At 44.5% G+C, this 26,178-nt stretch overlaps 2 protein-coding genes across 7 annotated transcripts in view; both read left to right on the top strand.

Moving 5' to 3' along the window:
- The first annotated feature begins 435 nt into the window (after window positions 1–435).
- On the top strand, window positions 436–18,877 carry LOC128825355 (histo-blood group ABO system transferase 1-like). 4 transcript variants are annotated; one of them, XM_054007800.1, is made up of 8 exons: window positions 436–846; window positions 6,641–6,734; window positions 8,840–8,896; window positions 10,257–10,301; window positions 10,725–10,766; window positions 11,525–11,560; window positions 12,004–12,138; window positions 15,295–18,877. In XM_054007800.1, exons 1-8 carry the CDS (start codon window positions 831–833, stop codon window positions 15,980–15,982), a joined length of 1,113 nt encoding a protein of 370 aa, XP_053863775.1. In that variant the 5' UTR covers window positions 436–830; the 3' UTR covers window positions 15,983–18,877. The 4 variants fall into 4 exon arrangements, with proteins under 4 accessions (XP_053863775.1, XP_053863774.1, XP_053863777.1 ...); XM_054007799.1 differs by having other exon boundaries at window positions 437–846; window positions 10,254–10,301; XM_054007802.1 differs by lacking the exon at window positions 6,641–6,734 and having other exon boundaries at window positions 439–846; window positions 10,254–10,301.
- Window positions 18,878–19,672: 795 nt separating this feature from the next.
- The window catches only part of CCDC180 (coiled-coil domain containing 180), a 46,002-nt gene continuing 39,496 nt past the window's right edge, over window positions 19,673–26,178 (top strand). For 2 of the 3 annotated variants that reach the window (XM_054007863.1, XM_054007866.1), the window contains exons 1-2: window positions 19,673–19,888; window positions 25,551–25,672. In XM_054007863.1, the coding sequence (XP_053863838.1) occupies window positions 25,604–25,672 (69 nt within the window). In that variant the 5' untranslated portion in view covers window positions 19,673–19,888; window positions 25,551–25,603. The remainder of the gene's footprint in view (window positions 19,889–25,550; window positions 25,673–26,178) is intronic. The other variant, XM_054007864.1, reaches the window with a different exon arrangement.

Below are 26,178 nucleotides of genomic sequence, written 5' to 3' on the forward strand. Positions count from 1 at the left end.
GTGTGCTCCAAAGGGGATGATCACCTACGTGCTTCTGGGAGCAATTCGGTGCGTGAATGCATGGTGTGTTGCAGGCACGTTAGGGGCACCAAGTAGTTAGAAGCCAGATGTTTCTAGGGCGGACAAGGCCTCAAAGTGGCTCCCTGAGGCATATGACAGTCAGTTAAAATTAGTACGGCAGATCCTGTCCTGGGTTGTACAAGTGCTTTGGCAGAAAGGAATCATAAGTGTCACACTCCAGCTGCATTTGTCCCAGATTCCTACCGAGGGCTTGAGGGAGCACAAGGAGGGCAAACTGCCACCGCAGCTGCTGGCACGTAAGGGCCAAAAGGAGCCTGCTCTGCAAACCAGGGCGTTTACCAGGTCCCCAGCCCATTAGCTCCTGAAGTGATGAATGCTGGGAGCGGCAGTAAGGCTCTCCTAGCAGTACGCCATTGCACCCAGCCTGTCCTGACACGCTTTGCCTTCCGCAGCCAGGGTGGCTCTAGGCCATATGTGTGGCGAAGTTTACTGTACCCGAGCAGCTTCCTCCTTAGTGAGATTGCGTGGACCTGGTGAGAGTTTCCGTGAGCAAGGATTGCAGGACTGGCCTGAGTCAGAGCATGTGGACTCTCATAGGTTGGCCTCTGCTTGCAAACTGCCCATCTAATTACCATGCAATAAATCAGTAACAACAGGGATATGAAACAAGAGGTTTGGGCTACCGCTGCCTCTATAGAGAGCTTGCAGCTCCCAGCTTCTTAAGGCTGTTCCAGTCCACGGCTGTCAGCAATAAGCTCCGCAATTCCTTCTTCCTCACACTCCTTCCTCTGGGAGTAATCGGGTGCACGATGGACAAGGACCAAGGTACCTGTACATTTTCCTTTAAGATGTTCTATGAGCTGTGTCGTGTCGAATCTTGTTTAGATTTTGAAAAAATACAGCAGGTCTGGGGTTTGCAGGGAGACCGGGTGTTTTAAATGTGGAGAAGGAACTTAAAAGTAGCAGATATTAAATACTTGAGACAAACTAATATGCTATTAACTTAGGTAAATCTGGATTAATTCCACTGGCTCGCGTAGATCTGATTTACGCTGGGGTAGTTGAGCTCAGAATTAGGCCCTTACTGGATTTTATACAAGAACAATATTTGTGCCATTGTCTTGAAGAAATTGAATTAAATTTACATATGTGTCTGGAGAAGAGGGAAGTCTTAGCCACACGTTCATTTTTATTTTTTTTTATATTCTCTTCCTCATTTTTTTTCTCTCTCTCTCATCTTTCTTCTTCACATATTCCCCTTGCTCTCAACCACTTTCTTTTTTTGTCCACAGAGGAATGGGATCAATAAATACTTTTGAGATGTAGTTTATACATGTTATTGTAGACCGAGGGTTATTTTTTTTCTCCTTATGGGCCAAATTTTTCCCCTTTACTGCAGAGCAATAACTGTCTGAGAGTAGAATGCAGCCCTACATGTTAACCTCAGTAAAGTCACACTAGTGTAATGGGGGAGAAAATTTGTTCCTCTGCATTTTACCTGCACATATTTATGTATATATTAATATAGGACTCAATCCTGACCTACTAAAGACAATGGAAGTTCAGGCGGTGCAGGATGGGGCCCATACTTTTTGATCTATTTTGGGAATATGGAAGATTGTCAATAAGAATATTATATAAAATACTGCACTGGCTTTCTATCAGATGTAAAAAGCACTTTTATTTTGCTCTCCCCATTGTCTGAGTTTCTCTGTATATTTACAAATAATTTTTGGGGAAAATCTAACACACAAAAATCCCAAGCTCTGAGCTGGATTTCAAGCTTTCTTTGCATTCATCTAGAACGTGGCAGAAATCCACCATTTGTGAATGTAATTATATGGCAGTGACAGTCTAAATCTCCAGCTTGATTGTGCAATTCCTTGTAAGTAGCCCAGGTCAAGTCAGTGGAACTGCTTGCATTAGGACTATTTCCATGAGTAAGGGTTTTTAGACCTTCCACATCTCCCTTTCTTTCCTCTGTAGACTACAGATTTCATGACCCTTTCTTCAAGGAAATGTCAGTAACCAACAGGTTTTCCTGAAGCTGGGTTCATTCTGGAGGAGAGAGTCTTATGAAAAAGAGCAATTTGTATTTAAGAACTAGCCCCTACCACTAAAACGTTTCAATCTTTTGATAACGTATGTGATCCAAATCTGCATTATCCAGAATCTTTTGTAAAACAGAATACTCTCTCCGTGTTTCTCTTACCCTCCCTTTGAAGGCTTAAATTACTATGGAGAATTTCATGGAAATTACTTTAGAATTGCCCTCAGGGATTGTTCCCTGAAATCCCATGCTTTGCAGAAATGAAGTGGAGTGCTTTTTAGCCTTTTTTTATTTTATTTTTTATCCCCAACTTTTTAGTGTACAGTCCTGGCGCCAAATCCTGCCGTTATTAGTAGATGAGTGGGGTCTTGCACCTGCTAATCAGAGAGTAAACACCTCCCCTTGAAATTCAGTTTATATCAAGCCAGTTTCTTTCTTTAAAAGAACAGGTGGATAGTTGTCCAGATGTATCTATGGTGTCAGACTGCGTGATCTGAATCGAGTTGCCTAAAAACGTTGAGGAACTGGTCGCTGCTTCCATTGTTGTTGCTGAAAGAGCATTGGCACTATGATTTATTTTGCCTTTTGGAGTACTCCGGGCACATGGCAGTATCTTCAGGGGACATGTCAGGGACAGTTGTACAGCTGCATATGATGTGGCCTTGAACAGATTTTAGTTGCAAATTGGAGCTAGCCAAAGAAGGGGGTTTCCTAGCAGCTGTTCCCTTCTATTGCAGCATTAGATCCACCGGCAGTGTTGGTGGATCCAGGCCTGTCCAACGAATGCTGCTCATTTAACCAGCCTGTAGTGTTGCTGGTGAGTGCCGAGCCCCATTAGCTTTTGAGCAGTCCCATTATCTATTGGCTTGGATGTGGTGTGTTTAATTTCAAAGGAATAAATGGGCCCAGAGAGCCAAAGATGTTAACATGATCCTGTCACTATACAGGCACTAAACTGTTGAACACGGTTCGGGGTTTTTGAATACAGAGACCTTGGCCTGCTTAGCTCCATCGCAACCAATGCCATTAAATATTATCTTTTATTATAGATACAGTACAAAGGAAAATCAGTTGAAGCATTTATAATGTAATGTATTAATTAAAGCTTCAGTTTAACCAATTTCCCTTCCTCGTTAGCTGTAGCTGGGGTTTTTATAAGGAAGACTTTCTCTTTGATAGTCTTTGATAGTAATGATCGTAATAACTGTCATTTTTGGAGAAAAGAGCACAAGTTAGTTCAGAGGGGCTAGAGCTGCTGTTATTGTTACCGTCTGATCTGGTTTCTTTAAACACAAAACAAGACAAACACAAACAAAAGGGAAGAGAAAAGAATAGCAAAAATAGAAAATGCTGCTTCTGTCTCCAGTGTTGGCTTTCACTTGCAGCCTCACGGCCAGAAAAACATTGCCACAAGTCACGATTTTATTAGCCGCTCTGAGATCTGTCAGACTTGCATCGTCGGCTGTTTAAGTCATTGGTTTTAGCTGCCTCTCTGGTTAAAGGCTAACAGTATTGTTGCAAAAAAATGCAGTCTTGGCGGGCTCAACTACACATTTATTAAACAAAAGCAAAGAGAGGCAGGAAGGAGAAAAAATAAGGTGTGGAAGGAAAAGGACACAGGTGGGAGAGGTGACAGGAGGAACCCGCATCTCTCATTCCAGGTGGTGTTCAGGATTGATCTGAAGCTGGTGGAGGTGGGGATGTCCTATGGGTCCCAGTCTGGTCAGGACATCTCGCAGAATCAGGAGGATAAAGGCTCAGCAGTGTCACGGTGGAACCAGGGCCCCCCAGAAATTAGTGGGGGTGGCAGCCAGGATGCTGAAACTTGTTCCTTTCACTCCAGTTGACCTTGGTGTTTTGTTTGCTTCATTAGTTCCTGGTTCCTTCTTCCTTGTTTACCAGTCATGATCTTAACACAGCCCTTGGCTGGTACTGGACCTTTCGGTTTGGACTAATTCAGTCTGACTCCATTTTCTATCCACATTCATTGTTATTGATGATTGTGACATTTTATGAATTTTCAGTCACTTTCCAACAGCTGAGCTCACAACTGGAGCAGGCCCCAGTTATTGCAATATCCCTCTTTTATGGACCAATTCTGCTTCACCTCAGACATTGGTTTATAAAACAGAACTGCTGTAATCTGCGCTCAAAATGTTTAGAAACATACCAGCTCTTATTACTCCTTTGGCTGTATTTCCAGAATGGGTTTGTTTTTGTTTTTTTAAAGTGACAAGGGGTAACCATCTTTTCCTCTTTTTGCCACCTGCACATTTATACAAATCATGAACATTCTATACATGAGGGGTTAAATTAACTTGCTTGGAAAATTATTTTCCCTTATGGCATTTTTACCGAAGTATGTTGCTGTCTTTTAAAAAGAATCAACAACATGATTGGGGGGTGGTGATTATTTTTGCAATCATGAACCATTTACCAACACCCCAAAGTGGGGGAAAAGTACATAGGCATTTTTGTCCAGGGACAGACTTTGCCCGACCTGTTTCACCACCAGCTTTTGGGAGGATGTGGCCATTGTGACCTTGTAGCTTATCACGGAGAGGTGACCCCACAACACTAGCACTGTGCTGTTGCACATGCAAAACACAACAAGGCACATTAACATAGATTATAGATTCTAGGACTGGAAGGGACCTCGAGAGGTCATCGAGTCCAGTCCCCTGCCCGCATGGCAGGACCAAATACTGTCTAGACCATCCCTGAAAGACATTTATCTAACCTACTCTTAAATATCTACAACAAAACAATCACAAAAATTACAACATGAAGTTTGGTGCCGGCAACAGCCCTTATTTCAGGTGGATTGACTCTTAATTCACAGTCGCAGCCGTGAATCAAGCTGGCATTCTGTTAACAAGGAATAACCCATGATGACATTTTAGCAAAAATTTGCTTTAGCAGCTTAACCGTCAACAATTTAAAACACTTCATTTTTACAACTTTTGTTTTTTCTTTAAAATGCCTTTACATAAAACTATCAAAGTTACTATCAGTTACAAAAACTACAAACCTCCAAAAAAAGAAAAAGAAACAAAACAAAACATTTGTTAAAAGGTTAAAATAAAATCTTAAAACAATTGTTAAGCACTCTTATTTTCTCTAAACATGAGCGTTAACAATTTGCTTTGCATCGTTAGCTCAAACAAACTTAATATGTTCAAAGATTTTAAAGCAAATATTTGTTTTTTTTTAAACAATTTTGAAAACTGTTTGTTTGTTAAGCTAACCAGCTATGAGGATGTATGTTCACTTAGACTCTTGGGTAACTTTAATTTTATCACCGTACAATCCTAAAGAGTTTAACATGATCCAGAGTTTTGATTACAGAGACCTCAGCCTGCTTAGTCCTGTGGCAACAACCACACTGCAACATTTTATAACCTTTTATTAAGATAAGAAGGAAAAGCGACTGAAACATTTAAAGTAAAGTATTAACCTTCTCCTACCAATCCACTTGTCTGCACCCTGACACCATGATTCCCCTCCAAAGCCTCTTTGAGAACTCCAAAAGGGAGTGGTGGGGGGAACAGCCTATTGTCTCATTATTTTGTCCACCTATTAGGCCTAATTTCCAACAGATCGTTTGGTCCATTAGTTTCCAATTCCGTTCTCTTTTGTCTACCAGTCATGATCTTAACCATCCTTTTTGTCTAGACTAATTCACTCTATCGTTAATATTTGTTCAGTTTTATAAACAATTGTATGTAATAAGCTGAGTTGGATTTTTGTTATGTTATATTTGTTAGACTAGAGTTGCCCAACACAACAGCCACTTTCATGACCACTCAAAATAATCAGCCACTTGGCTGGCCAGTTCCTCGCACTTCTAATGGTCTGTGGCCTGTGTGTTCTGTATTTCCTTATGCATAAGACCCCAGAAGAGTGGAAGAAGGTCTTACAGCTAATCATTGAACTGGGAGTCTGGGTTTTGTTCCCAGCTGTGTCAAAGATTTGCTGCATGAACTTGGGCAAGTATCTTCCGTTACAAGAATTGTATATAAAAATAGAATCTGTGAAATGTGTATATATTGTTGTGTGTGTAGGGGTAGATCCTGCATCACTGAACTCAATGGCAGTTTTGCCATTCATGTCAATGAGTGAAGGATCAGGCCTATAGTGAGTATATATACATTTCACCATCTAGTAGTATGTGAGCAAGGTAGAAATTGGTGTCTTGTTCATAAGTCTGTAGGTCTAATGAAGTTGTTGTTATGTTATCCTACTGCTTAACCCGAAGGAGAATTCTCCCTACTGGCAGTATAGCGCCTATGACAACTAGAGGAGTTCTGATTCCATTCAGTAAAAGGCAGTGGCAACACACACACTAACCTGTCCATTACAATACCTACCCACTACATGGGGCTATTGTGAGGTTTATATAGTGGGTGTCTGGAAGAAGTTTGGAATTAGCGATGTGTGAACCAATTTTACCCCTCCGTGGGTTGTATCCAGGTTTTTAGCCTTACCACACAGCATGGCAAAAGGAACTGGCTTGGCAGTCAATTGATACTGCGTGTACCAATCTCTTGCACATCTCCTTTATTCCAGGGAAAACAGGAGGGGTCAAAGGCTATTTTACAAAGCGCCATCTTTATGTCATAGGTTGCACCACATTGCTGTGCTTCAGCTTTGGCTACGTTTGGTAAGTGGATTGTTTTGCGAAGCAAGAGTCTCCATCACTCCCCTCCTAAGGTGGCTATAGTTACAAAAGACTTTACCCAAATACGTATGAATCTTTAGAAATGCACATCTGTGGTGCAAATCCAGGTTCTTACAGGTACAACAGGTTCCCCCAGCTTTCTGTTAGTCTAGCTGGGAGGGGAAATGAGGGAAGGAACAGACTCTTCTGTCACACCCGTGAAGTCCTAGTGACATCAGTGGGGCTGCCACAGTATGACTAAAAGTACCATTTAGCTCCAAGTGTATAAATCATTAACTTTTAAAACCATTGCATACCTTCCTGTGCTTATCTTATAGCAGTTGCCAATTTGCATAGCATATTTGCTATTTTAAAAACACAGTGACTCAGATGGTAGCTTTCCCACTGTTCCAGAATGTTCTTTAGGTTTGTCTCATGCCAAGAACTGAGCTCCTGCCCCAGACTTTCACTGCAACAGATACTAAGAGGGAAGGGTATCGCTCAGTGAGGGCAATCCTCCTGGAGCTGTGATGTGAAAGCAGCATGCTTCCAGCCAGGCTGTGGCTGCTGAACACATGTAAGTTGAAGACATGTAGATTCTTTGACAGGGTGACTGGCCTAGTGGATGGGGTGAAGCTGAAGACATGATAGCTCCTTATTTTAGTAATGCTGTTGACAAAGTCCCACATGACATTCTCATAGCAAAGTAGGGAAATGTGGTCTAGATTAAACTCTTATGAGGTGGATGCAAAGCTGATTAACAGACTGTACTCAAAGAGCAGATCTCAATGGTTCTCTGTCAAACTGGGAGGGCATATCTAGTGGGATCCCGCAGCAGTCTGTCCTGGGTCCAGTACTATTCAGTATTTTTATGAATGACTTGGATAATGAAGTAGAGAGTATACTTATAAAATTAATGGATGACACCAAGCTGGGAGCGGTTACTAGCACTTTCACATATTGGATAAGTGGTCAGAAATCAACAAAATGAAATTCAATAAAGACAAGGGCAAAGTACTACACTTAGCAAGGAAAAATCAAATGCACAACTACAAAATGGGGAATAACTGGCTAGGTGGTAGTACTGCTGAAAAGCAACTGGATCACAAACTGAGTATGAGTCAACAATGTGATTTTCCGTATTGGTTCCAGGATATGAGGTAGATGAGGCAATATCTTTTATTGAACCAATTTCCGTTGGTGGAAGAGACAAGCTTTCGAGCTTCACAGAGCTCTCCTTCAGGTGGGGAATGTAACCAGAGTATCTGGGCTAAATTGGGACAGATTGTTACACATAAGGGGAATGTGTGTGTCACATGCTGTGGGGGACCACCTAAAACAAAGTGAGCAATTGAGGGTTAGCTGGCAGTACAATGTGTTACAAATTGTTATAATGAACCATAAAGCCAGAGTCCATGGTTTTCAGTGTCTAGCAGAGTTATGAATGTAAGTTCCCAAGCTTATCTAACTGATTTTTCAGAACAGAAAAAAAGAAAGAGTTGGTTTCGAACTGAAAGTGATTTTTTTTCAGTTTCTTGCAAAAAAAAATAGTTTGGGGTCAAACAAAATGTTTTGTTTTCAATTTCAGGTCGTTTTGGGATGTTTTTCATCTTTTTTTTTTTAAATAAAAATGAGCTAAATTTAAAAACAAAGGATCATTTGAAACAGAAGTTGAAGCGTTATCATGTAACATTCATACAGACAGAAATACTGTTGAGTGTAAGGTCTTCACAAGCTTGGTTAGTAACGCAGTACATCTGTTTTGCCATATAACTCTTTTCAATTATCTTTTAGTTTGGCCTTCCAATGGTGATTTAATCTGTAAGCTCCTTGATGCAGAGACCATGAGAGATCACTGAGTGCACTCTCAGTGAATGACAGATAATAATATGAAACTGTTTTGCTTCACCTACCACGGCATTCTAGCAACCTTTGCATTTTCTCCTTTGTTTGGCTGGTTTGGTTTGGTTTTGTTCTATTGTGAGGATAAACCGCTGGGTTTGGTTGTTTGTTGTGAGGTTTAAAGATGCCTAGATATTGGACTAGATGATTTTTAGTGTTAAGTTTTTAGATCTCCATGTTTGACATGACATTTGGATTTACTGCAGGAATACGTCCAATGGTACCTGGCTGGACACACCAATCAAGATCTCCAGCACAATGAAGTAACTATTCCCTTTTGGACTTGTCTGGATTTTGTGAGCAGCTGAGGTCTCACAATTAGAGCTCTGGAAATCAGTTCCATGTTGCTGAGATTCCTAACCTCTTCTATTTTAGTTTTGACTTGGGGTTTGCTTCCAAATTTCAAATGAAAACTCCATTGAAACTAGGAGTGGCTCCTCAGAGGCAGGTGGAGGGGGAGAGCACTGGGCCAGTGCTTACCTTTTTCTGAATTAGATACATTAAGGGACCAGGTCCTCAGCTGGTATAAGTCCGTGTACTCCACTGACTTCAATGGAGCTATCTATGCTTGCTGAGCATTTCTCCTGGGATCTTTACGTATTTCTGTAAACTGGCTCTGAAAGGTCCTTTCATATGTTCATGTCCTCTGCCAACCTCCTAATGACACCAGCAGCCACAGATAAACAGCTGAGTCTCACCTATTGTCTGATCTTGACACAAAATCACAAACTGGCTGCCATGTTAGTAAGAACTGGGCAAAGAAGTGTGAGCCTTGACTACCTGATCTGAGCTTGCAATGGAATACAGAAGCAGGTCAGAGTTGCACGGTTTGGGATTTAGTTATGGATGTTCTGTGCAGACCTATTCCCCCATTTTCTCTCACCTGCATTGAATCTCTGGCACTATTTGGGCTGGCATCCAAAGGTGTAATTAATTGCTTTCTGAAAACACTGCCTCCCGTTTCTTCCTCTAGTGAGGGATGGCTCGTTTATGGGTCATCTTTAAAAGCATCATTTCCTCCTGCCAGCCAGCCAGATCTGTCGGTGTGTCCCTCTCTCCCCTTCAGCCTCACACTCCCTCATGGACTCCCAGCATCCCGTATGCCTCTCAGCCTTCAAACCGTTCATTCTCAGTTCTTACCACTCAAAAAAGAAATGAAATGAAAAGAGTTAGTGCTCAATTAACAAGCAGCTATTCAATATGTGTGCACCCACCCTTTATATAAACCAGGGGTCGGCAACCTCTGGAACGCAGCTCGCCAGGGTAAGCACCCTGGCAGGCCGGGCCGGTTTGTTTAACTGCCGCGTCCACAGGTTCGGCTTCCCGCTGCCCCCATTGGCCTGGAGCGGCGAACCGCGGCGAGTGGGAGCCGCTATCAGTCGAACCTGCGGACACGGCAGGTAAACAAACCAGCCTGGCCCGCCAGGGTGCTTACTCTGGCGAGCTGCGTACCAGAGGTTGCTGACCACTGATATAAACTAATTGGTATGGCACCGTATAGCCTATGCATTGAATGAGCCAGAGGTCCTGTGGAAAAAATAGTATGTGATCATGTAATTAAAGACTGGTTGTTTTTTTAAACACAGCAAACACTAAATGTGACATGCTTTCTTTCCGTAGCAGTAATACCCAGAACTTGGATGACTTTCACAAAATAAAGCAACCAAGGTGGGACCTTTTGTTAATTCCACTTACTGTCTGTTTCATGATCCTGCAAACACTAACTTGAGCGGCCTTTACTCATATGATAATTCCCATTTACTTCAGTGGGACTACTTGTGTGAGTAATGAGTATTCAAGTATAGGTTTGCAGGTTTGTCTTCCTTGGACTTGTATTACTTTTAAACAAGTTATGCTCTAATAATGCTGTACTTTTGGTAAACTAAACTTCCAATGTTTTCTTTCTATTAAAAAACAAACATGATCTATGATCACAATGACTTTCAAGATGCAAAGATATTAAGACAGAACTTTTTCTTTAATATTTAGATGCTGGTAAACATGAATTAATTCAATGATTTCTTGGACTAATTACTTTCTATTGAATGCTGCCTTTTTGTAAGCCAAACTGCCATTGTTCTTTCTCTATAGCAACCATATCCTGGAAGATTTACTACAAATTGAATTACCAAGGTAGAACTTTTTATTAGTTTCTGTTAAGTGTTTCTTAGAGCTGCTTTCAGAAGAGCTCTGGTATTCCTGAAGGATGATGATTTATGCTTGTGGAACTCCAGTACTCTGTTTTAGAATTACATTTGTGTATTATGAATCATCAATACAGCATGATGACACTGAGATTTAGACAAGCTCAGATGTTACTGATCTTTGAAAGCTCTCAGTGGTGATCTCATGGATTACCGTCCCCTCTAAGGATGTTCACATTGCTTGGTTTACATCAGTCTGCACCTCAATTCTGACCTCCAGGAAGCTCTACTATTCAAGTTCTGAGCCCCACACATAGCTCTATCAATGTTCCGCATTCCCGACCTGCAAAACTTTTCTACTCCTATCCTGTATGCTCACACCACTTTGCTAATGCACCTCATTCCTGACTTTTAATGTCTCCCTCTGAGCCTCTCAGGAGCACAGATTGTCAATCAAGCCACACTGCATAGAGATTTTGTAATGTGAACTAATATTTGGGACTAGAGGGAGACCACTAAGCTTATGTTCATATGTAACCTGACCCAGGATTTAAACTCAAGTCACCAGAGGTACAGTAAAGCTAAAACCCTTTCCTTTGGAGTTCTGAGTATGGGTCACTGAGTTCTCAATGGAGCTGATTGGTGGGAATCTCTTATCTGTCTGTAAACTCAAGAAGGATTTTTTAAAGAGCTATGGAAATCTTTCCTTAATTTGAAATCATTTTTGTTTTCCTACTTTTCTTTTAGGATGATTTACACAAAGCCACAGATTCTAAAGCCATCGTAAGTAAAACTAAAAATGTGTTTTGTAACATCTAAAATATAACTAAAGGTAATTGACTAAAATCTGACCAAGAAACTTCCTTAAGGATTTGAACTTGTCTTGCTCTGTGTTAATTTAGGTATACAAAATCTCAGAAACACTTGGGTCTTTATACAAAGTACAAGCCAGAATATTTTGTTCAGTTACAAACCTCAGACATGCTGGGCAGATGCTAGTGCAGTGCAAACATTAATTAGTTGATAGTAACCTGCTACATTATATAGCCTTGGTGCACCATGTCTTGTGACTTCAGGGAGTTGTATATTCCTTAAAGCTGTTAGTTGTCTATTTTTGAACTTTAACACATGGCTCTGGTAGTGTCTTTCTATACGTAGGGAAGGCAACTGCCTCCGTATTTCTTACTTCTACAGTATCATTCTAAAGAAAACTTTCTCTTCCATAGGAGAAGTGACGTCCTTATGATGACTCCATGGTTTGCTCCAATAGTTTGGGAAGGGACCTATAACTCCGAGATCCTGAATGAGCAGTTCCGACAAAGGAATGTCACTGTTGGACTGACAGTGTTTGCTATCAAAAAGTGAGTCTGGCTTAATTACAGAACTATATGTTAGGTACGAAAGGTGATATTTATCAACAAAGAGGTGGGGGGACCTATTTTTTGTGTAGTGATGGTATATCTCTTGTTCACCTCAGCCTCCCAAGCAGGAGTTTTGTTGGAAGATTGCTGATTGACTTAAAACACATTTCAGTGACAGGGAAAGGACAGGGCTTTTCCAGTGTGGTGGAGGAGGAAATTAGGAGGGTCTAGCAGCTGTGAGAAAGGGTCAGATTAAGCTGCTTGTCATTTGTGTCTCAGAGGGAGGTGGACTGGAGGGATTGTCAACTTTGGAAGTAGAGTGATGTACTTTCCTCTTTTCCCTTTGCTCTGGGAAAGTTTTTGACCTTAGGCGCTGCTGACTTCACAATAAGTGGTCTTTTAGCTTCTCTCTACATTGTTATCATTCTACTTGGGGTGGAATATTTAGAAATACAACCACGTAACTGGGCACAGAGAGACATCCTTCAAGAGTCTTTCTTACAAAGGAAGAACTTGATTTTCATACTGAGCGGTGCTTTATCTGATTTGTAAATGAAGGAAAATACCTAGTGTGGTTTGTGACATACCCAGCTATGCAAGCACAGATTAAGGAACTATTTAATAACATTATTGTTTTCCAAAGGCTGTGCCTGCTACAACGAAGCCCTTGTTAGTCATGGAGCATAGGTTCAACCAGTGGTTATAAGTGCTATTGCCTGCCAACAGAATTTTTTTGCAAAATGTATTGCTAAAGGTCAAAAGGACTCCAGATCAAAGTAGAGTAAAATATCCTGATTATTTTATTGTTATGATCCTGTTAAGAATGGACAAGTAGGTTTTTGTACCTGTGCTGATAAATATTTATAACAATTTTGCAAGGCTGATTTGGCCACCAGTGAGATGCAGCAACTTTTCAACGTTGTACATCAATGTGACACAACAAATAGGATAGGAAGCAAAGAATAGCAGAACCATTTTGAAAATACAGGGCCAATTTGGGAAGATGGGATGAAAGAACTGAAGTTTGAATTTGTCGAGGATCCTGGGTAGGATACTCCTACTCTTGTGAAAAGTTTAATGGGATTGATAATGATTACATGTAATCAGTGCTTTTGAAAGACAAAACTTCAAGCAACATAACACTCCCCTAACATTATGCTGGCACAATGGTTTGTAACTGCCCCAGAATCAATATGAATTAGGGTTTCTTCCCAATAATATCTTGAGGACTCCCAACCCCCCGTGTTCCCCATCCCCTGACCCAGGGGATGCTCCAGGCACCAGTGCAGCAAACGTGTGCCTGGAGCGGCCTGCCGGTCTCTGTGACGGCGTCAGGCAGGTGGCTTTCGGCGGCATGCCTGCGGGAGGTCCGCCAGTCCTGCCGCTTCGGCGGCAATGGCGGACCTCCCGCAGGCATGCCGCCGAATCCACGTGACCAGCGGACCCGCCGAAAGCCGCCTGCCTGCCGTGCTTGGGGCGGCAAAAAACAGAGCCGCCCCTGCCCTGACCCCCACCAAGAATCTGTGCCCCATCCAACCTCCCCCTGCTCCCTGTCCCCTGACTGCCCCCCCAGAACCTCCGTCCCATTCAACTCCCCCGTTCCCTGAACCCCCCATAACCTTCGCCCCATTCAACCCCCCCATTCCCCATATCCTGACTGCCCCCCCCAACCTCTTCTCCATGCAACCTCTCCCTGTCCCCTGACTGCCGCAACCCCTATCCACACCCCTGCCTCCTGACAGGCCCCCAGGAAACCCCCCCATCTAACCCCCCACTCCCTGTCCCCTGACTGCCCCCTCCCTGAAACCACCTGCCCCTTATCCAACCCCCCGCTCCCCTTACCATGCTGCTCAGAGTAGCAGGAGCTCACAGCCCCATCGCCTGCACTGCCTGGCAGGAGTGGTGGGCCAGAGGGCAGGTGGCACAGCGAGCTGAGGCTACGGGGGAGGGAGGACAGCAGGGGAGGGGCTGGGGGCTAGCCTGTAGCTCAGGGGCTGGGCAGGATGGTCTCGCAGGCCGGATGTGGCTTGCGGGCCGTAGTTTGCCCACCTCTGGGCTAGGCATATACATGACAAATGAGGTTGATGTTAATTTCTGACAGTGTACAACTCTCATGTTGAACCCTCCCATAGTGAAATGAAGGGGGCTTGGATATTTGCCATGAAACCTTGTAAATGCCCCCTTACTCCTGTTGGGTTTGAGCTGATTTCTGTAAGAGGGTAGTGCCTCAAGTGGCCCCTCTACTCATGAGGGGGTTTGATGGATTTTTTTCTACAGGTTCCTTTGCTGACCCTCTCCAATACTTTAGCAGGATAAGGATCCTGAGTGCTGTAGGTCATAGTGCCCTGGCTGTTTCCCAACCATTCATGTCAAACCGCTGCCAGAGATCTTGGCTCATAGCTGGCTATGTGGGGGGCAGCTCTTGTAACACATTACACCTGCTGGTTATTTGCAGGACAGCTGAAATAGCAGGTAACGAGGCAGAACACCTTTGAAATGCAGGCCGCATAGGCAAGTCATTTTGCTTGGATGGTGCATGGAGCTGGAATGTGAACATGACAGAGAAAACTCTGATTTTCACTGCAAGACTGGCTAAGTGGCAATATAGGCCCAATCCTGAGAGGTGCTGCGTGCCCTTATCTCTCACTGGAGTTAAAGATATTGAGTATCTCTCAGGAGATGATGCGTACCTTGCTTTGAAAGTCCCTAGAGCCACAGGTTCAAATTCAGGGAGGGTACAGGTCAGCTCATCATCCTTCCCAGGTAGACTCCCTTCCTGGCTGTTTGGGAGGGACAGAGTGGCATGGTGTCTATGGTTCATTTCTCAGCACTTCCACATGTGTTCATGGGCAGAGCACTCGTGATCACCGCAGTACCTAAGATCTCACTTGCTCCTGCAGCATGGATTCCATGAGAGTCCCGTGCAATGCCCTGAACAGCTGAATAGGGCTCAAGAGATGAAGGTTGATGATCGTCAGTATTTGGAAGGAAATAATCCTAACCAGAAAACTAGCAACAAATGTTTTAAAAACATTGTTTCTGACTAAAACAGATTCTTTTTGTTGATCCTTTCACTTTGTTGCTCTCTGTGTCCCTTTCTTCCAGTCTTCTACCACAGTGCCTTTTATTTCTAATAGATACTTTCTTTTTTTCTAGGTATGTAGTCTTCCTCAATAAATTTTTAGAAACTGCAGAGACATACTTTATGGTTGGACATAGGGTGAACTATTACATTTTCACAGACAGACCAGAAGAAGTTCCTAAAGTTCCACTCAAAGAAGGAAGGAATGTAGTGGTTCTGCAAGTCCAAAACTACCCTAGGTGGCAAGAAATCTCTATGCGACGAATGGAAATGATCAGCAACTTCTCTCAGCAGCAGTTCATTAATGAGGTCAGCTACCTAGTGTGTGTGGATGTAGACATGAGGTTTAATGACCAAGTTGGAGTGGAGATCCTGAGCGACTTGTTTGGCACACTACACCCAGGTTTCTATGCTGCGGAGCGTCAGTCTTTCACCTACGAACGTCGACCTGCTTCTCAAGCTTATGTGCCCAGAGATGAGGGTGACTTCTACTATGCTGGAGGCTTTTTTGGAGGAACAGTAATGGAGGTTTACAAGTTGACCAAGAAATGCCATGAAGCTATTATGATGGACAAAGCCAAAGGAATTGAGGCAATCTGGCAAGAAGAGAGTCACTTAAACAAGTATTTTGTTTACCATAAACCAACCAAAATACTTTCCCCGGAATACCTGTGGGATGACAATATGGGTAGGCGAGAGATCCTTAAGAAAAGAAGGTTTCTTGCTGTACCAAAGAACCATGCTGCAATCAGAAATAAATGAAGTTCATCTCAGGCTGGTCTTAGTGCGAACTAACATAACTGATCTTGTAGGTTTCCTTGGTTGATGAAAATATACAGACAATTGGTAAAAGCTCCATAACTTTTTTTGACATTCCCAGTATTTCTTGATATGGGAATGATTTCAAGATGACACTATGTTACCATAAGGAGAAGACATGCATCTGATGAAGTGGGAATTCACCCACAAAAGCTTATGCTCCAATACGTCTGTTAGTCTATAAGGTACCACAGGACTCTTTGTCACTTTTTACTGATCCAGTCTAACACGGCTACCCCTCTGATACTTGACACCATAAGGATAGTTTGCTGATTCCAACAATTTCATTGCCAAAAATAAATTGGTATTTGTCTGCAATAGAGCTGTACCAGCAATAGGTTGTGCCTAGTGTTGGGGAAATATAAAGAGACTTGTAGATTCAGATGCTTATTCAAACCTCTCTTGGCTGGACATCTGATGCAAAGAAGCTTTCATGAGACTTGAAGTGCGTCCTGGTTTTATTTGGGTCAGAACTGATGTGGAAACATAGAAATACCAAAATATCTCTTATTTGTTACCAGAGCCAAATCTCTGGGTGGCTGTGTTTAAAAAAAAAATGAAATTGAACCAGATAATTTTTTTTAGAAGAGCAAAAAATCTAGTTAATTTGATTTTTCTCGGTGGTTTGGGCTGCCCCTAATCTGTATGATACTTGAAATGCGTCTCAAGGTTCAGTTGCTTCCAACCCTGTGGTGCTCTCTGACTTGCAAAATACACTTGAAAATGAAATAATCTTGGGTCTCACCAGTTTATCTGGATCCATCTTTTCAATCTCAGCTGGCCCAGAATGATATCAAATCTTTAGGTTATCATCTAATTTATAATGAAGAAAGCTCAGGGTTATCAGATCTATTTTCAATTAATTTTCTCTCCTGAAGGAGACAAAACTATGGTTAAAAGACCTTAGCTTCCTGGGGAGAAATGGCTGGAGAAGTATCACAATGGAAAGCAACTCCATCTGCTATTGGTAGAGCTCCTAATACCTCACAAATCTTTGGGCCCTCAAAAGACCGATGTTGTCTCTCTGCACCAAAGATTGCTTAACAAATGTCAGTAAAAGAGACCAAATGAGGATGTAATGAGTTTCATTTGGATAACAGTACGTGTTGGAATAAGATGACTGGTAGAGCCCTCTTCTGTACCAAATTCTGCTTCCACTTACGCTCTATTAGTTTCTCTTGGGTTTTTAAATAGCACCTCTCACCATGGTATCTATGCAATTGGGTTAGCAGGTTGTAACTGAAAGGGGAATTTTTTTCCTCAAAGTCACTTGTAGAAGGGAATTGAAGTGGCTTGAACAGAAATGTTGGAAGATTTTCTCCCTCATAACAAGGTCTATTCAATTTATTTCCCTGCACTGGGTGTTCTAATTGAAAATGGGAAGATCAGTTAAGGAAGAGGCTAAAACAAAACGTGCCCAATTCTGCTCCCATTTAAGTCAATACAGGATTTGTTGGTGACCTCAGTAGAAAGATATATATAAAATACACACACGCCCCAGGGTACAATTGAGTTTCTTGCAACACTCAAGGTGTGTCTTAGTGCATTCACTGGCAACCTGGAATGCACTGTCATACTAATAAATGGTTTATTGGGGGAGTGGGCAAAAGCAAGTGATTAAAGCAGGGTTTCTCAAACTTTGTACTGGTGACCCCTTTCACACAGTAACCCTCTCAATGCGACCCCCCCCCTTATCAATTAAAAACACTTTTTAATATATTTAGCACCATTATAAATGCTGGAGGCAAAGCAGGGTTTGGGGTGGAGGCTTACAGCTTGTGACCCCCCATGTAATAGCCTCACGACCCCCTGAGGGGTCCCGACCCCCAGGTTGAGAACCCCTGGATTAAAGTACTGTACAATAAAGATGAGAGGCAGCAACATCTAGTAATCTGAGTACAGGCCTGCGAGCCAAAAACATCTACATTCACCTGAATGGCTGTAGCCTATTAGAACTTCCTCCTGACCCAAAAAACCTCCCTAATTTAGATTTGTGTATATCCTTGTCAATAATTAAGTGTCTTGCAAAACATTAAAATCTCTGCTACTACTGATCTATGATTAAGGCTGATCCAGCAGAAAATTCTATTTCCTTCACTCTGGTCCCCACGTAGGTTTCAATTAGCGCATGGGCCTTGCCAAAACTGACTGTTGCTGGAGACTTCTGGAGCCACACTGGCCCACGTGTTTTGGACTATCTCAGGACACAATTCGTTTAGCTAGAATAGGTTGGAGGATTAATATGATAGTGGCTACATCTCTAAAAATTACCTCCCAGAACTGTTTTGGAAATGCTCTAACTCACAGGAAGTTTGGTTTTCTAGATCAATGATTGTAGCCAAACAGCTTATTGCTTAGATAGAAAAGCACATTGCTTCTGGGGATAGAAGCTTGGCCCAGTAATATGAGGACTTAGCAGCTAAAAAGAAGATAATGTTTTGGAGAAGAGGGACCTCAGACAAATTTGAAAAGATTTGGTCAAACTTTTTCAAAACCTGTTATTAATTCCTAGTGAATGGAAACCAAGATGTCGCTCTTCTTTCCTCTCCCTGCCCCATTTCCTTCTCCTCTCTCCGCCTATTCCTTTACTTTTCTGTTTTCTGCCTCTCTCTCCCCTCCCCCCATTCTCCCTTTATTTAGCAGTGGGGAGAAACAGATATTTTTAAATAAAATATAAATGAAAACACTTCTGAATTCTATTAGTGGCTCTGACATTTTTTCCTGTGCCTCAGTTTTCTCCTCAACAAAATGGGAATAATAATAGTCACTGTTTGTAAAGTGCTAGGTAGATACTGTCATTATTAATCTAGCAAATAAAAGTTTTATGCAGACAGTGAATGGGCAAAAAAATCTGCTCATTTTTTTTCTTGAGAAGCAAAACGTTTTATAAGTGAATTTCAGACTGGTGGTGGAAGCCGCTGCCTTGGCAGCCTTGAAAACTGAAGACTCCTTCCTATTCACACCATAAGTCCTTGCAGAGGTGGCAGCAGTACAAGCTTCTACCACATTGCTTCACCTATGTGACTCAAACCCAGATTCATAGAGTCCATGCTGCGTCAATGTGGTTCAGACTCAGTGGATCAGGGGCGGATTTACCATTAAACAGAGGATGCCCTAGCACCGGGCCCTCCAACAACAGGGGGCCCCAGGGCCGGAAACGTGGGCAGCTCAGCACTGATGAGAATCACCCCCGATGGGAGCTGCAGGGGGCACGCAGAGCCCCCTGCACCCCCCCGCATCAAACGGGAGCTGCCCGTAAGCGCTCTGCACCTCCATGAATGAAGAACCAGGGGGCGGGGAGATAAAAGAGAATGCTCCGGGGGGGGGGGGACACAATGAAGCTGAGCACAGGGCCCCACTAACGCTAAATCCGCCCCTGGCCTCTGCTGAGACCTGTTGGTGCCGGAAGTAACACTGGTGCACTAGCACTGAGACCAGCACCACCTTTCCCAGAGCCACTGCGGGAGCAGCCAGCCAATGGCATCAGCTGGGCGGGAGGCAGCGCCTCGGTGCAGCAGGCCCCTCAGGGACACCACAAGCCTCAACCCGCTTCCCTGCGTTTCCATGGCAACAGGCAACCGCTCGAGAACTCGTGCCAGTTTAAAGGGTCTCGCGAGAAGAGGAGCTCTCGCGCTCGGTCTGTCTCCTGTGCCCGGGGTTACCATGGAGACGAGGAGACTCTTGGCCTAGCCGGGAAGCTGCGCTGGGAGCTGGGCGGCTATTCAGGTAGTAGCGTGCTGGAGAGATGAACCGGCCCCGTCCTGCTGTGGGAAGGGGTGCTAGGGAGAGTGACCCCCTGTCTCTGCTGGGGGGATGGTAGAGTGCGCCCCGCTCTGGTCCTGCCTGGAGGTTGGTAGAATTCCCTCCCCGTCGCCATCTCAGAGCATCAGAACCTCGCTGCTTCTCGTTTCTCTAATCCACAAGCCCAATTAATTTCACTCCAGCGCTAGCGGCCTCCTCCCATTTCTCAGCAAAGGTGCAAGAGCCGAGGGGGGAGGTGTCTTGCTAGGAGCTGTGGGGGTAAACTGCACCGTGGGAAGAGCGTTCGCATGTGGGTTTATATCACTCGGTCTCCATGATATTCACACCCTGTCCTGTATGACACATGCAGTCCTCTGAAGTCTCCTAACAGATCTAAAAGGAAGGCACACCTGATGCAACCAACTCCCCAAGTGCGATGTGTTCTGATCGCTTACTTACGAAATGTGACAATGTTGTAACCCGCAATAGCTGCTGGGCCATCAGCGCAAATCAGTGAGGCTCTGCTGTCTAGAATCTAGGTTATGGAGATAACGAGGTTAGTTCAGTCAGGGAGGGTGAGGTGCTCTGCTAGCAGTTGAGGTGTGAACACCAAGGGAGGAGAAACTGCTTCTGTAGTTGGATAGCCATTCACAGTCTTTGCTTAATCCTGATCTGATGGTGTCCAATTTGCAAATGAACTGGAGATCAGCAGTTTCTCTTTGGAGTCTGGTCCTGAAGTTTTTTTGCTGTAAGATGGCTACCTTTACATCTGCTATTGTGTGGCCAGGGAGGTTGAAGTGTTCTCCTGCAGGTTTTTGTATATTGCCATTCCTGATATCTGACTTGTGTCCATTTATCCTCTTGCGTAGTGACTGTCCAGTTTGGCCAATGTACATAGCAGAGGGGCATTGCTGGCATATGATGGCATATATAACATTGGTGGACGTGCAGGTGAATGAGCCGGTGATGTTGTAGCTGATCTGGTTAGGTCCAGGGATGGTGTTGCTGGTGTAGATCGTCATGTGTATTGGTGTAGCAATATCGTCAATTTATCCAGCTACACACTCAACCCAGCAGAAGAGTCTGTCCTATCTCGGGGACTCTCCTTTTGCCCCAGCACCCCCACGAACATGATACAGTTCTGTGGTGATCTGGAAGCCTACTTTCGCCGCCTCCGACTCAAAGAATACTTTCATGATAACACTGAACAGCGCACTGATACACAGATACCCTCCCACCAACAACACAGGAAGAAGAACTCCACATGGACTCCTCCTGAGGGTCGAAATGACAGTCTGGACCTATACATAGAATGCTTCCGCCGACGTGCACAGGCAGAAATTGTGGAAAAACAACATCGCTTGCCTCATAACCTAAGTCGTGCAGAACGCAATGCCATCCACAGCCTCAGAAACCACCCTGACATTATCATCAAAGAGGCTGATAAAGGAGGTGCTGTTGTCATCATGAACAGGTCTGACTACCAGAAGGAGGCTGCCAGACAACTCTCCAATACCAAATTCTACAGGCCGCTTTCCTCAGATCCCACTGAGGAATACACTAAGAAACTGCACCATCTACTCAGGACACTCCCTACACTAACACAGGAACAAATCAACATACCCTTAGAGCCCCGACCGGGGTTATTCTATCTACTACCTAAGATCCACAAACCTGGAAATCCTGGACGCCCCATCATCTCGGGCATTGGCACTCTCACTGAAGGACTGTCTGGATATGTGGACTCCCTACTCAGACCCTACGCCACCAGCACTCCCAGCTATCTCGTGACACCACAGATTTCCTGAGAAAACTACAATGCAATGGTGACCTCCCAGAAAACACCATCCTAGCCACCATGGATGTAGAGGCTTTCTACACAAACATCCCACATACAGATGGAATACAAGCTGTCAGGAACAGTATCCCTGATGATGACACAGCACAACTTATTGCTGAGCTCTGTGACTTTATCCTCACGCACAATTATTTCAAATTTGGTGACAATATATACCTCCAGACCAGTGGCACCGCTATGGGCACCCGCATGGCCCCACAATATGCCAACATTTTTATGGCTGACCTGGAACAACGCTTCCTCAGCTCTCGTCCACTCATGCCCCTTCTCTACCTACCCTATATTGATGACATCTTCATCATCTGGACCCATGGGAAGGAGGCCCTGGAAGAATTCCACCATGCTTTCAACAGCTTCCACCCCACCATAAACCTCAGCCTGGACCAATCTACACGAGAGGTCCACTTCCTGGACACCACCGTACAAATAAGCGATGGCCACATTAACACCACCCTATACCGAAAACCCACCGACCGCTACGCCTACCTTCATGCCTCCAGCTTCCACCCCGGTCACACCACACGATCCATCGTCTACAGCCAAGCACTGAGGTACAATCGCATCTGCTCCAACCCCTCAGACAGAGACCAACACCTACAAGATCTTCACCAAGCATTCTCAAAACTACGATACCTACACAAGGAAATAAAGAAACAAATCAACAGAGCCAGACGTGTACCCAGAAGCCTCCTGCTACAAGACAGGCCCAGAAGAGAAACCAACAGAACTCCACTGGCCATCACCTACAGTCCTCAGCTTAAACCTCTCCAACGCATCATCAGTGATCTACAACCCATCCTGGACAATGATCCCTCACTTTCACAGACCTTGGGAGGCAGGCCAGTCCTCGCCCACAGACAACCTGCCAACCTTAAGCATATTCTCACCAGCAACCACGCACCGCACCATAACAACTCTAACTCAGGAACCAACCCATGCAACAAACCTCGATGCCAACTCTGCCCACATATCTACACCAGCAACACCATCACTGGACCTAACCAGATCAGCTACAACATCACCAGCTCATTCACCTGCACGTCCACCAATGTTATATATGCCATCATATGCCAGCAATGCCCCTCTGCTATGTACATTGGCCAAACTGGACAGTCACTACGCAAGAGGATAAATGGACACAAGTCAGATATCAGGAATGGCAATATACAAAAACCTGTAGGAGAACATTTCAACCTCCCTGGCCACACAATAGCAGATGTAAAGGTAGCCATCTTACAGCAAAAAAACTTCAGGACCAGACTCCAAAGAGAAACTGCTGATCTCCAGTTCATTTGCAAATTTGACACCATCAGATCAGGATTAAACAAAGACTGTGAATGGCTATCCAACTACAGAAACAGTTTCTCCTCCCTTGGTGTTCACACCTCAACTGCTAGCAGAGCACCTCACCCTCCCTGATTGAACTAACCTCGTTATCTCCACACTGATATATACCTGCCTCTGGAGATTTCCGTTACTTGCATCTGAAGAAGTGAGGTTCTTACCCACGAAAGCTTATGCTCCCAGTACTTCTGTTAGTCTCAAAGGTGCCACAGGACCCTCTGTTGCTTTTTACAGATTCAGACTAACACGGCTACCCCTCTGATAGGTTATGGAAGAAACGCTGGAAATTCACAGCTGTGGTCTTCATTAATAGTTTTCGGGATGGTCATCGTCATTGTTTTTTGATGCATCTGAAGAAGTGGGTTTTTTACCCATGAAAGCTTATGCCCAAATAAATCTTTAAGATGCCACCAGACTCCTTGTTGTTTTTTGAGTTTCTGTAGGTAGAAGCTTTTCATAACATTTCTCTTAAAGCCCTGATCTTGCAGGTGACTCTGCCTGGCAGATCCTTGTGCCTGTGTGGATCCCAATGATTTCAGTGAGACTATGTAGGCACAGGGATCCACTCTCATGAAGTCACTTACGGGATCAGGGCCTATGTAATTATTTTTTTTTAAAAGCCTTCAGTGAGGAACAATTTCTCTCTTAAATGGGATAATGGCAACTCGAATTTTTTTTATTGACTTCAAAGTATATCTGTTTCTTAGTGTGCTTTTAACAGTTTGTCTTGAGTTTTTAAAAATTAATTAAAAACGTATAAACTTTTCTGTTCCCCTGTTTATTAAGGGTCTTTCAAGGACAAAACTGCCTACACCCAGAAACCCAAATCCACCCCTGTGCCAATGCTGAGTTTAAGTTTATGGACTGGGAGAGGCAATGAGGACAAGATGCTTTTCCTATCCTGGGGGCTGCCTGGGATTGCCCTGATGCCTGGTACAGATTAGAGAACCATGAAAATTGCCCCATAGACTTCAAGGTCAGAAGGGACCATTATGATCATCCAGTCTGACCTCCTGCACAATGCAGGCCACAAAATCTTACCCACCCACTCCTGTATCAAACCTCCGTCTGAGCCATTGAAGTCCTCAAATCATGGTTTAAAGACTTCAAGGTGCAGAGAATCTTCCAGCAAGTGACCCGTGCCCCACGCTGCAGAGGAAGGCGAAAAACCCCCAGGGCCTCTGTCAATCTGCCCTGGAGGAAAATTCCTTCCCAACCACAAATATGGCGATCAGTAAAACTAGGGTTACCATATTTAAAAAATAAAAAAAGAGGACACTCCACGGCCCCTAGCCCCACCCCTTTCCCACCCCCCGGCCCCGCCCCAACTCCGCCCTTTCCCCACCCCTTCTCCAAAGTCCCCGCCCTAACTCCCCTCCTCCCTCCCAGCCACGCGAAAAGGGCTGCCCGAGCGCTATCGGCTTTACGGTTTGCCGGGCAGCCTCCAGACCCTGCGCCGCCGGCCGGTGCTTCCCCAGCACAGCTGGAGCCTGGGAGGGGAAGCGCCCAGCCAGGGGTGCAGGGTCTGGAGGCTGCCCGGCAAACCATGAAGCCGGTAGCACGCGGGCTCCGGGCAGCCCCTATGCCTTCGGACCCTGCGCCCCCGGCCGGGCACTTCTCCTCCCCGGCTCCAGCTGCTCTGCTCCGGCGGCGCAGGGTCCGGAGGCACGGGGGCTGCCCGAAGCCGGTAGCGCTGGCTCGAGCAGCTTGGCTCTTAAACAGAGCCGAAGTCTGAGGGTACATCTACACTACAGGGGGGAGTCGATTTAAGATACGCAAACTCAGCTAAGTGAATAGCGTAGCTGAATTCGACGTATCGCAGCCGACTTACCCCGTTGTCAGGACGGCGGCAAAATCGACTTCTGCGTCTTTCTGTCGGCGGTGCTTACTACCACGTCCGCTGGCGGAGTAAGAGCGCCGATTTGGGGATCGATTGTCATGTCCCAACGGGACGCGATAAATCGATCCCTGAGAGGTCGATTTCTACCCGCCGATTCAGGCGGGTAGTATAGACCTAGCCTCAGTCAGGGGAGGAGCAGAGCAGCCACGGGAGAGGAAGTGCCTGGCTGGTATTTTTCCCGGACATGTTCGGCTTTTTGGCAATTCCCCCCGGACGGGGGGTTGATTGCCGAAAAGCCGGACATGTCCGGGAAAAACCGGACGTATGGTAACCCTAGTTAAACCCTGAGCATGTGGGCAAGACTCACCAGCCAGAGGCCCAGGAAAGAATTCTCTGTAGTAACTCAGATCCCACCCCATCTAACATCCCATCACAGTCCATTGGGCTTATTTACCAATTTGCTTGCCTGCTGGAATAGCCCTTGTGGGGTGTTGCAGAATAGCTAGGTGATAGGCAAGTCTCATCCCCACCCAGGGCAGTCCTGTCAAATGCACAAAGTAAAGAAACCACCAGTATTTTTCCATCTTTAAGTTATAGTAATTGTGGTGTATATTTATAATGATATAAAGGTGCAAATTTTTCAGATCGATGTCTAATTCTAAAGTTGATGGTGTTCTTTTAAAGATTTAATTCTCATGCCTCCTTCTCTCTGTGCCCCCTCCCCCAAGTTGGTGCAAGGAAATTGTTCTGCAAACAAGCCAACAACGGAGCACTTCGCAACATGGTGCTGGTGGGAGCAGTACGTGTTGTCCCCAGTGGGAAAGTCTACAGGCAGATCTTCGACGATGAGGTACAGAAACATCAGAGTCTAAGCCAAATGTATTGTTTTGTTCTTGCTGTTGTGAATTCAGTAGAGTTAGACCAGAGATGAATTTGGACCTTTTGGATTTTTGGTTTGTTTTAGCAGAAAATAATTTTAATGTCATCAGGGTGCCCTCCCCAACAAACCTTTTAAGGTCCTGCTCTGTATCTTTTGAACCTCAGAATGTATTTGCCAAAGCTAAAATGTGCTATGTTAATGACATGGCAATGATGGATAAATTCAGAGGCTTAGTTTGCCAGACTCAGAAGGATTTGGCTAGTGTATACAGCTGGTCTAATTTTTAAAAGGAAAATCAGCATGGCTTAGTGGTTGGAGCATGGGACTTGAAGTCAGGGTTGCCTAATTTCTGTTCCTGACTCTGCCACTGACTTGCTGTGTGACCTTAAGCAAGTCACATAACCTTTCTGTGCCTCGGTTTCCCCATCTGTTAAAAGGGGGATGTTCTTGCTCATTTTGTAAAGAACCTTGGATGA

Source organism: Malaclemys terrapin, chromosome 17 (genome assembly GCF_027887155.1).
Source record: "Malaclemys terrapin pileata isolate rMalTer1 chromosome 17, rMalTer1.hap1, whole genome shotgun sequence".
In the NCBI taxonomy this organism is placed as follows: domain Eukaryota; kingdom Metazoa; phylum Chordata; order Testudines; family Emydidae; genus Malaclemys; species Malaclemys terrapin.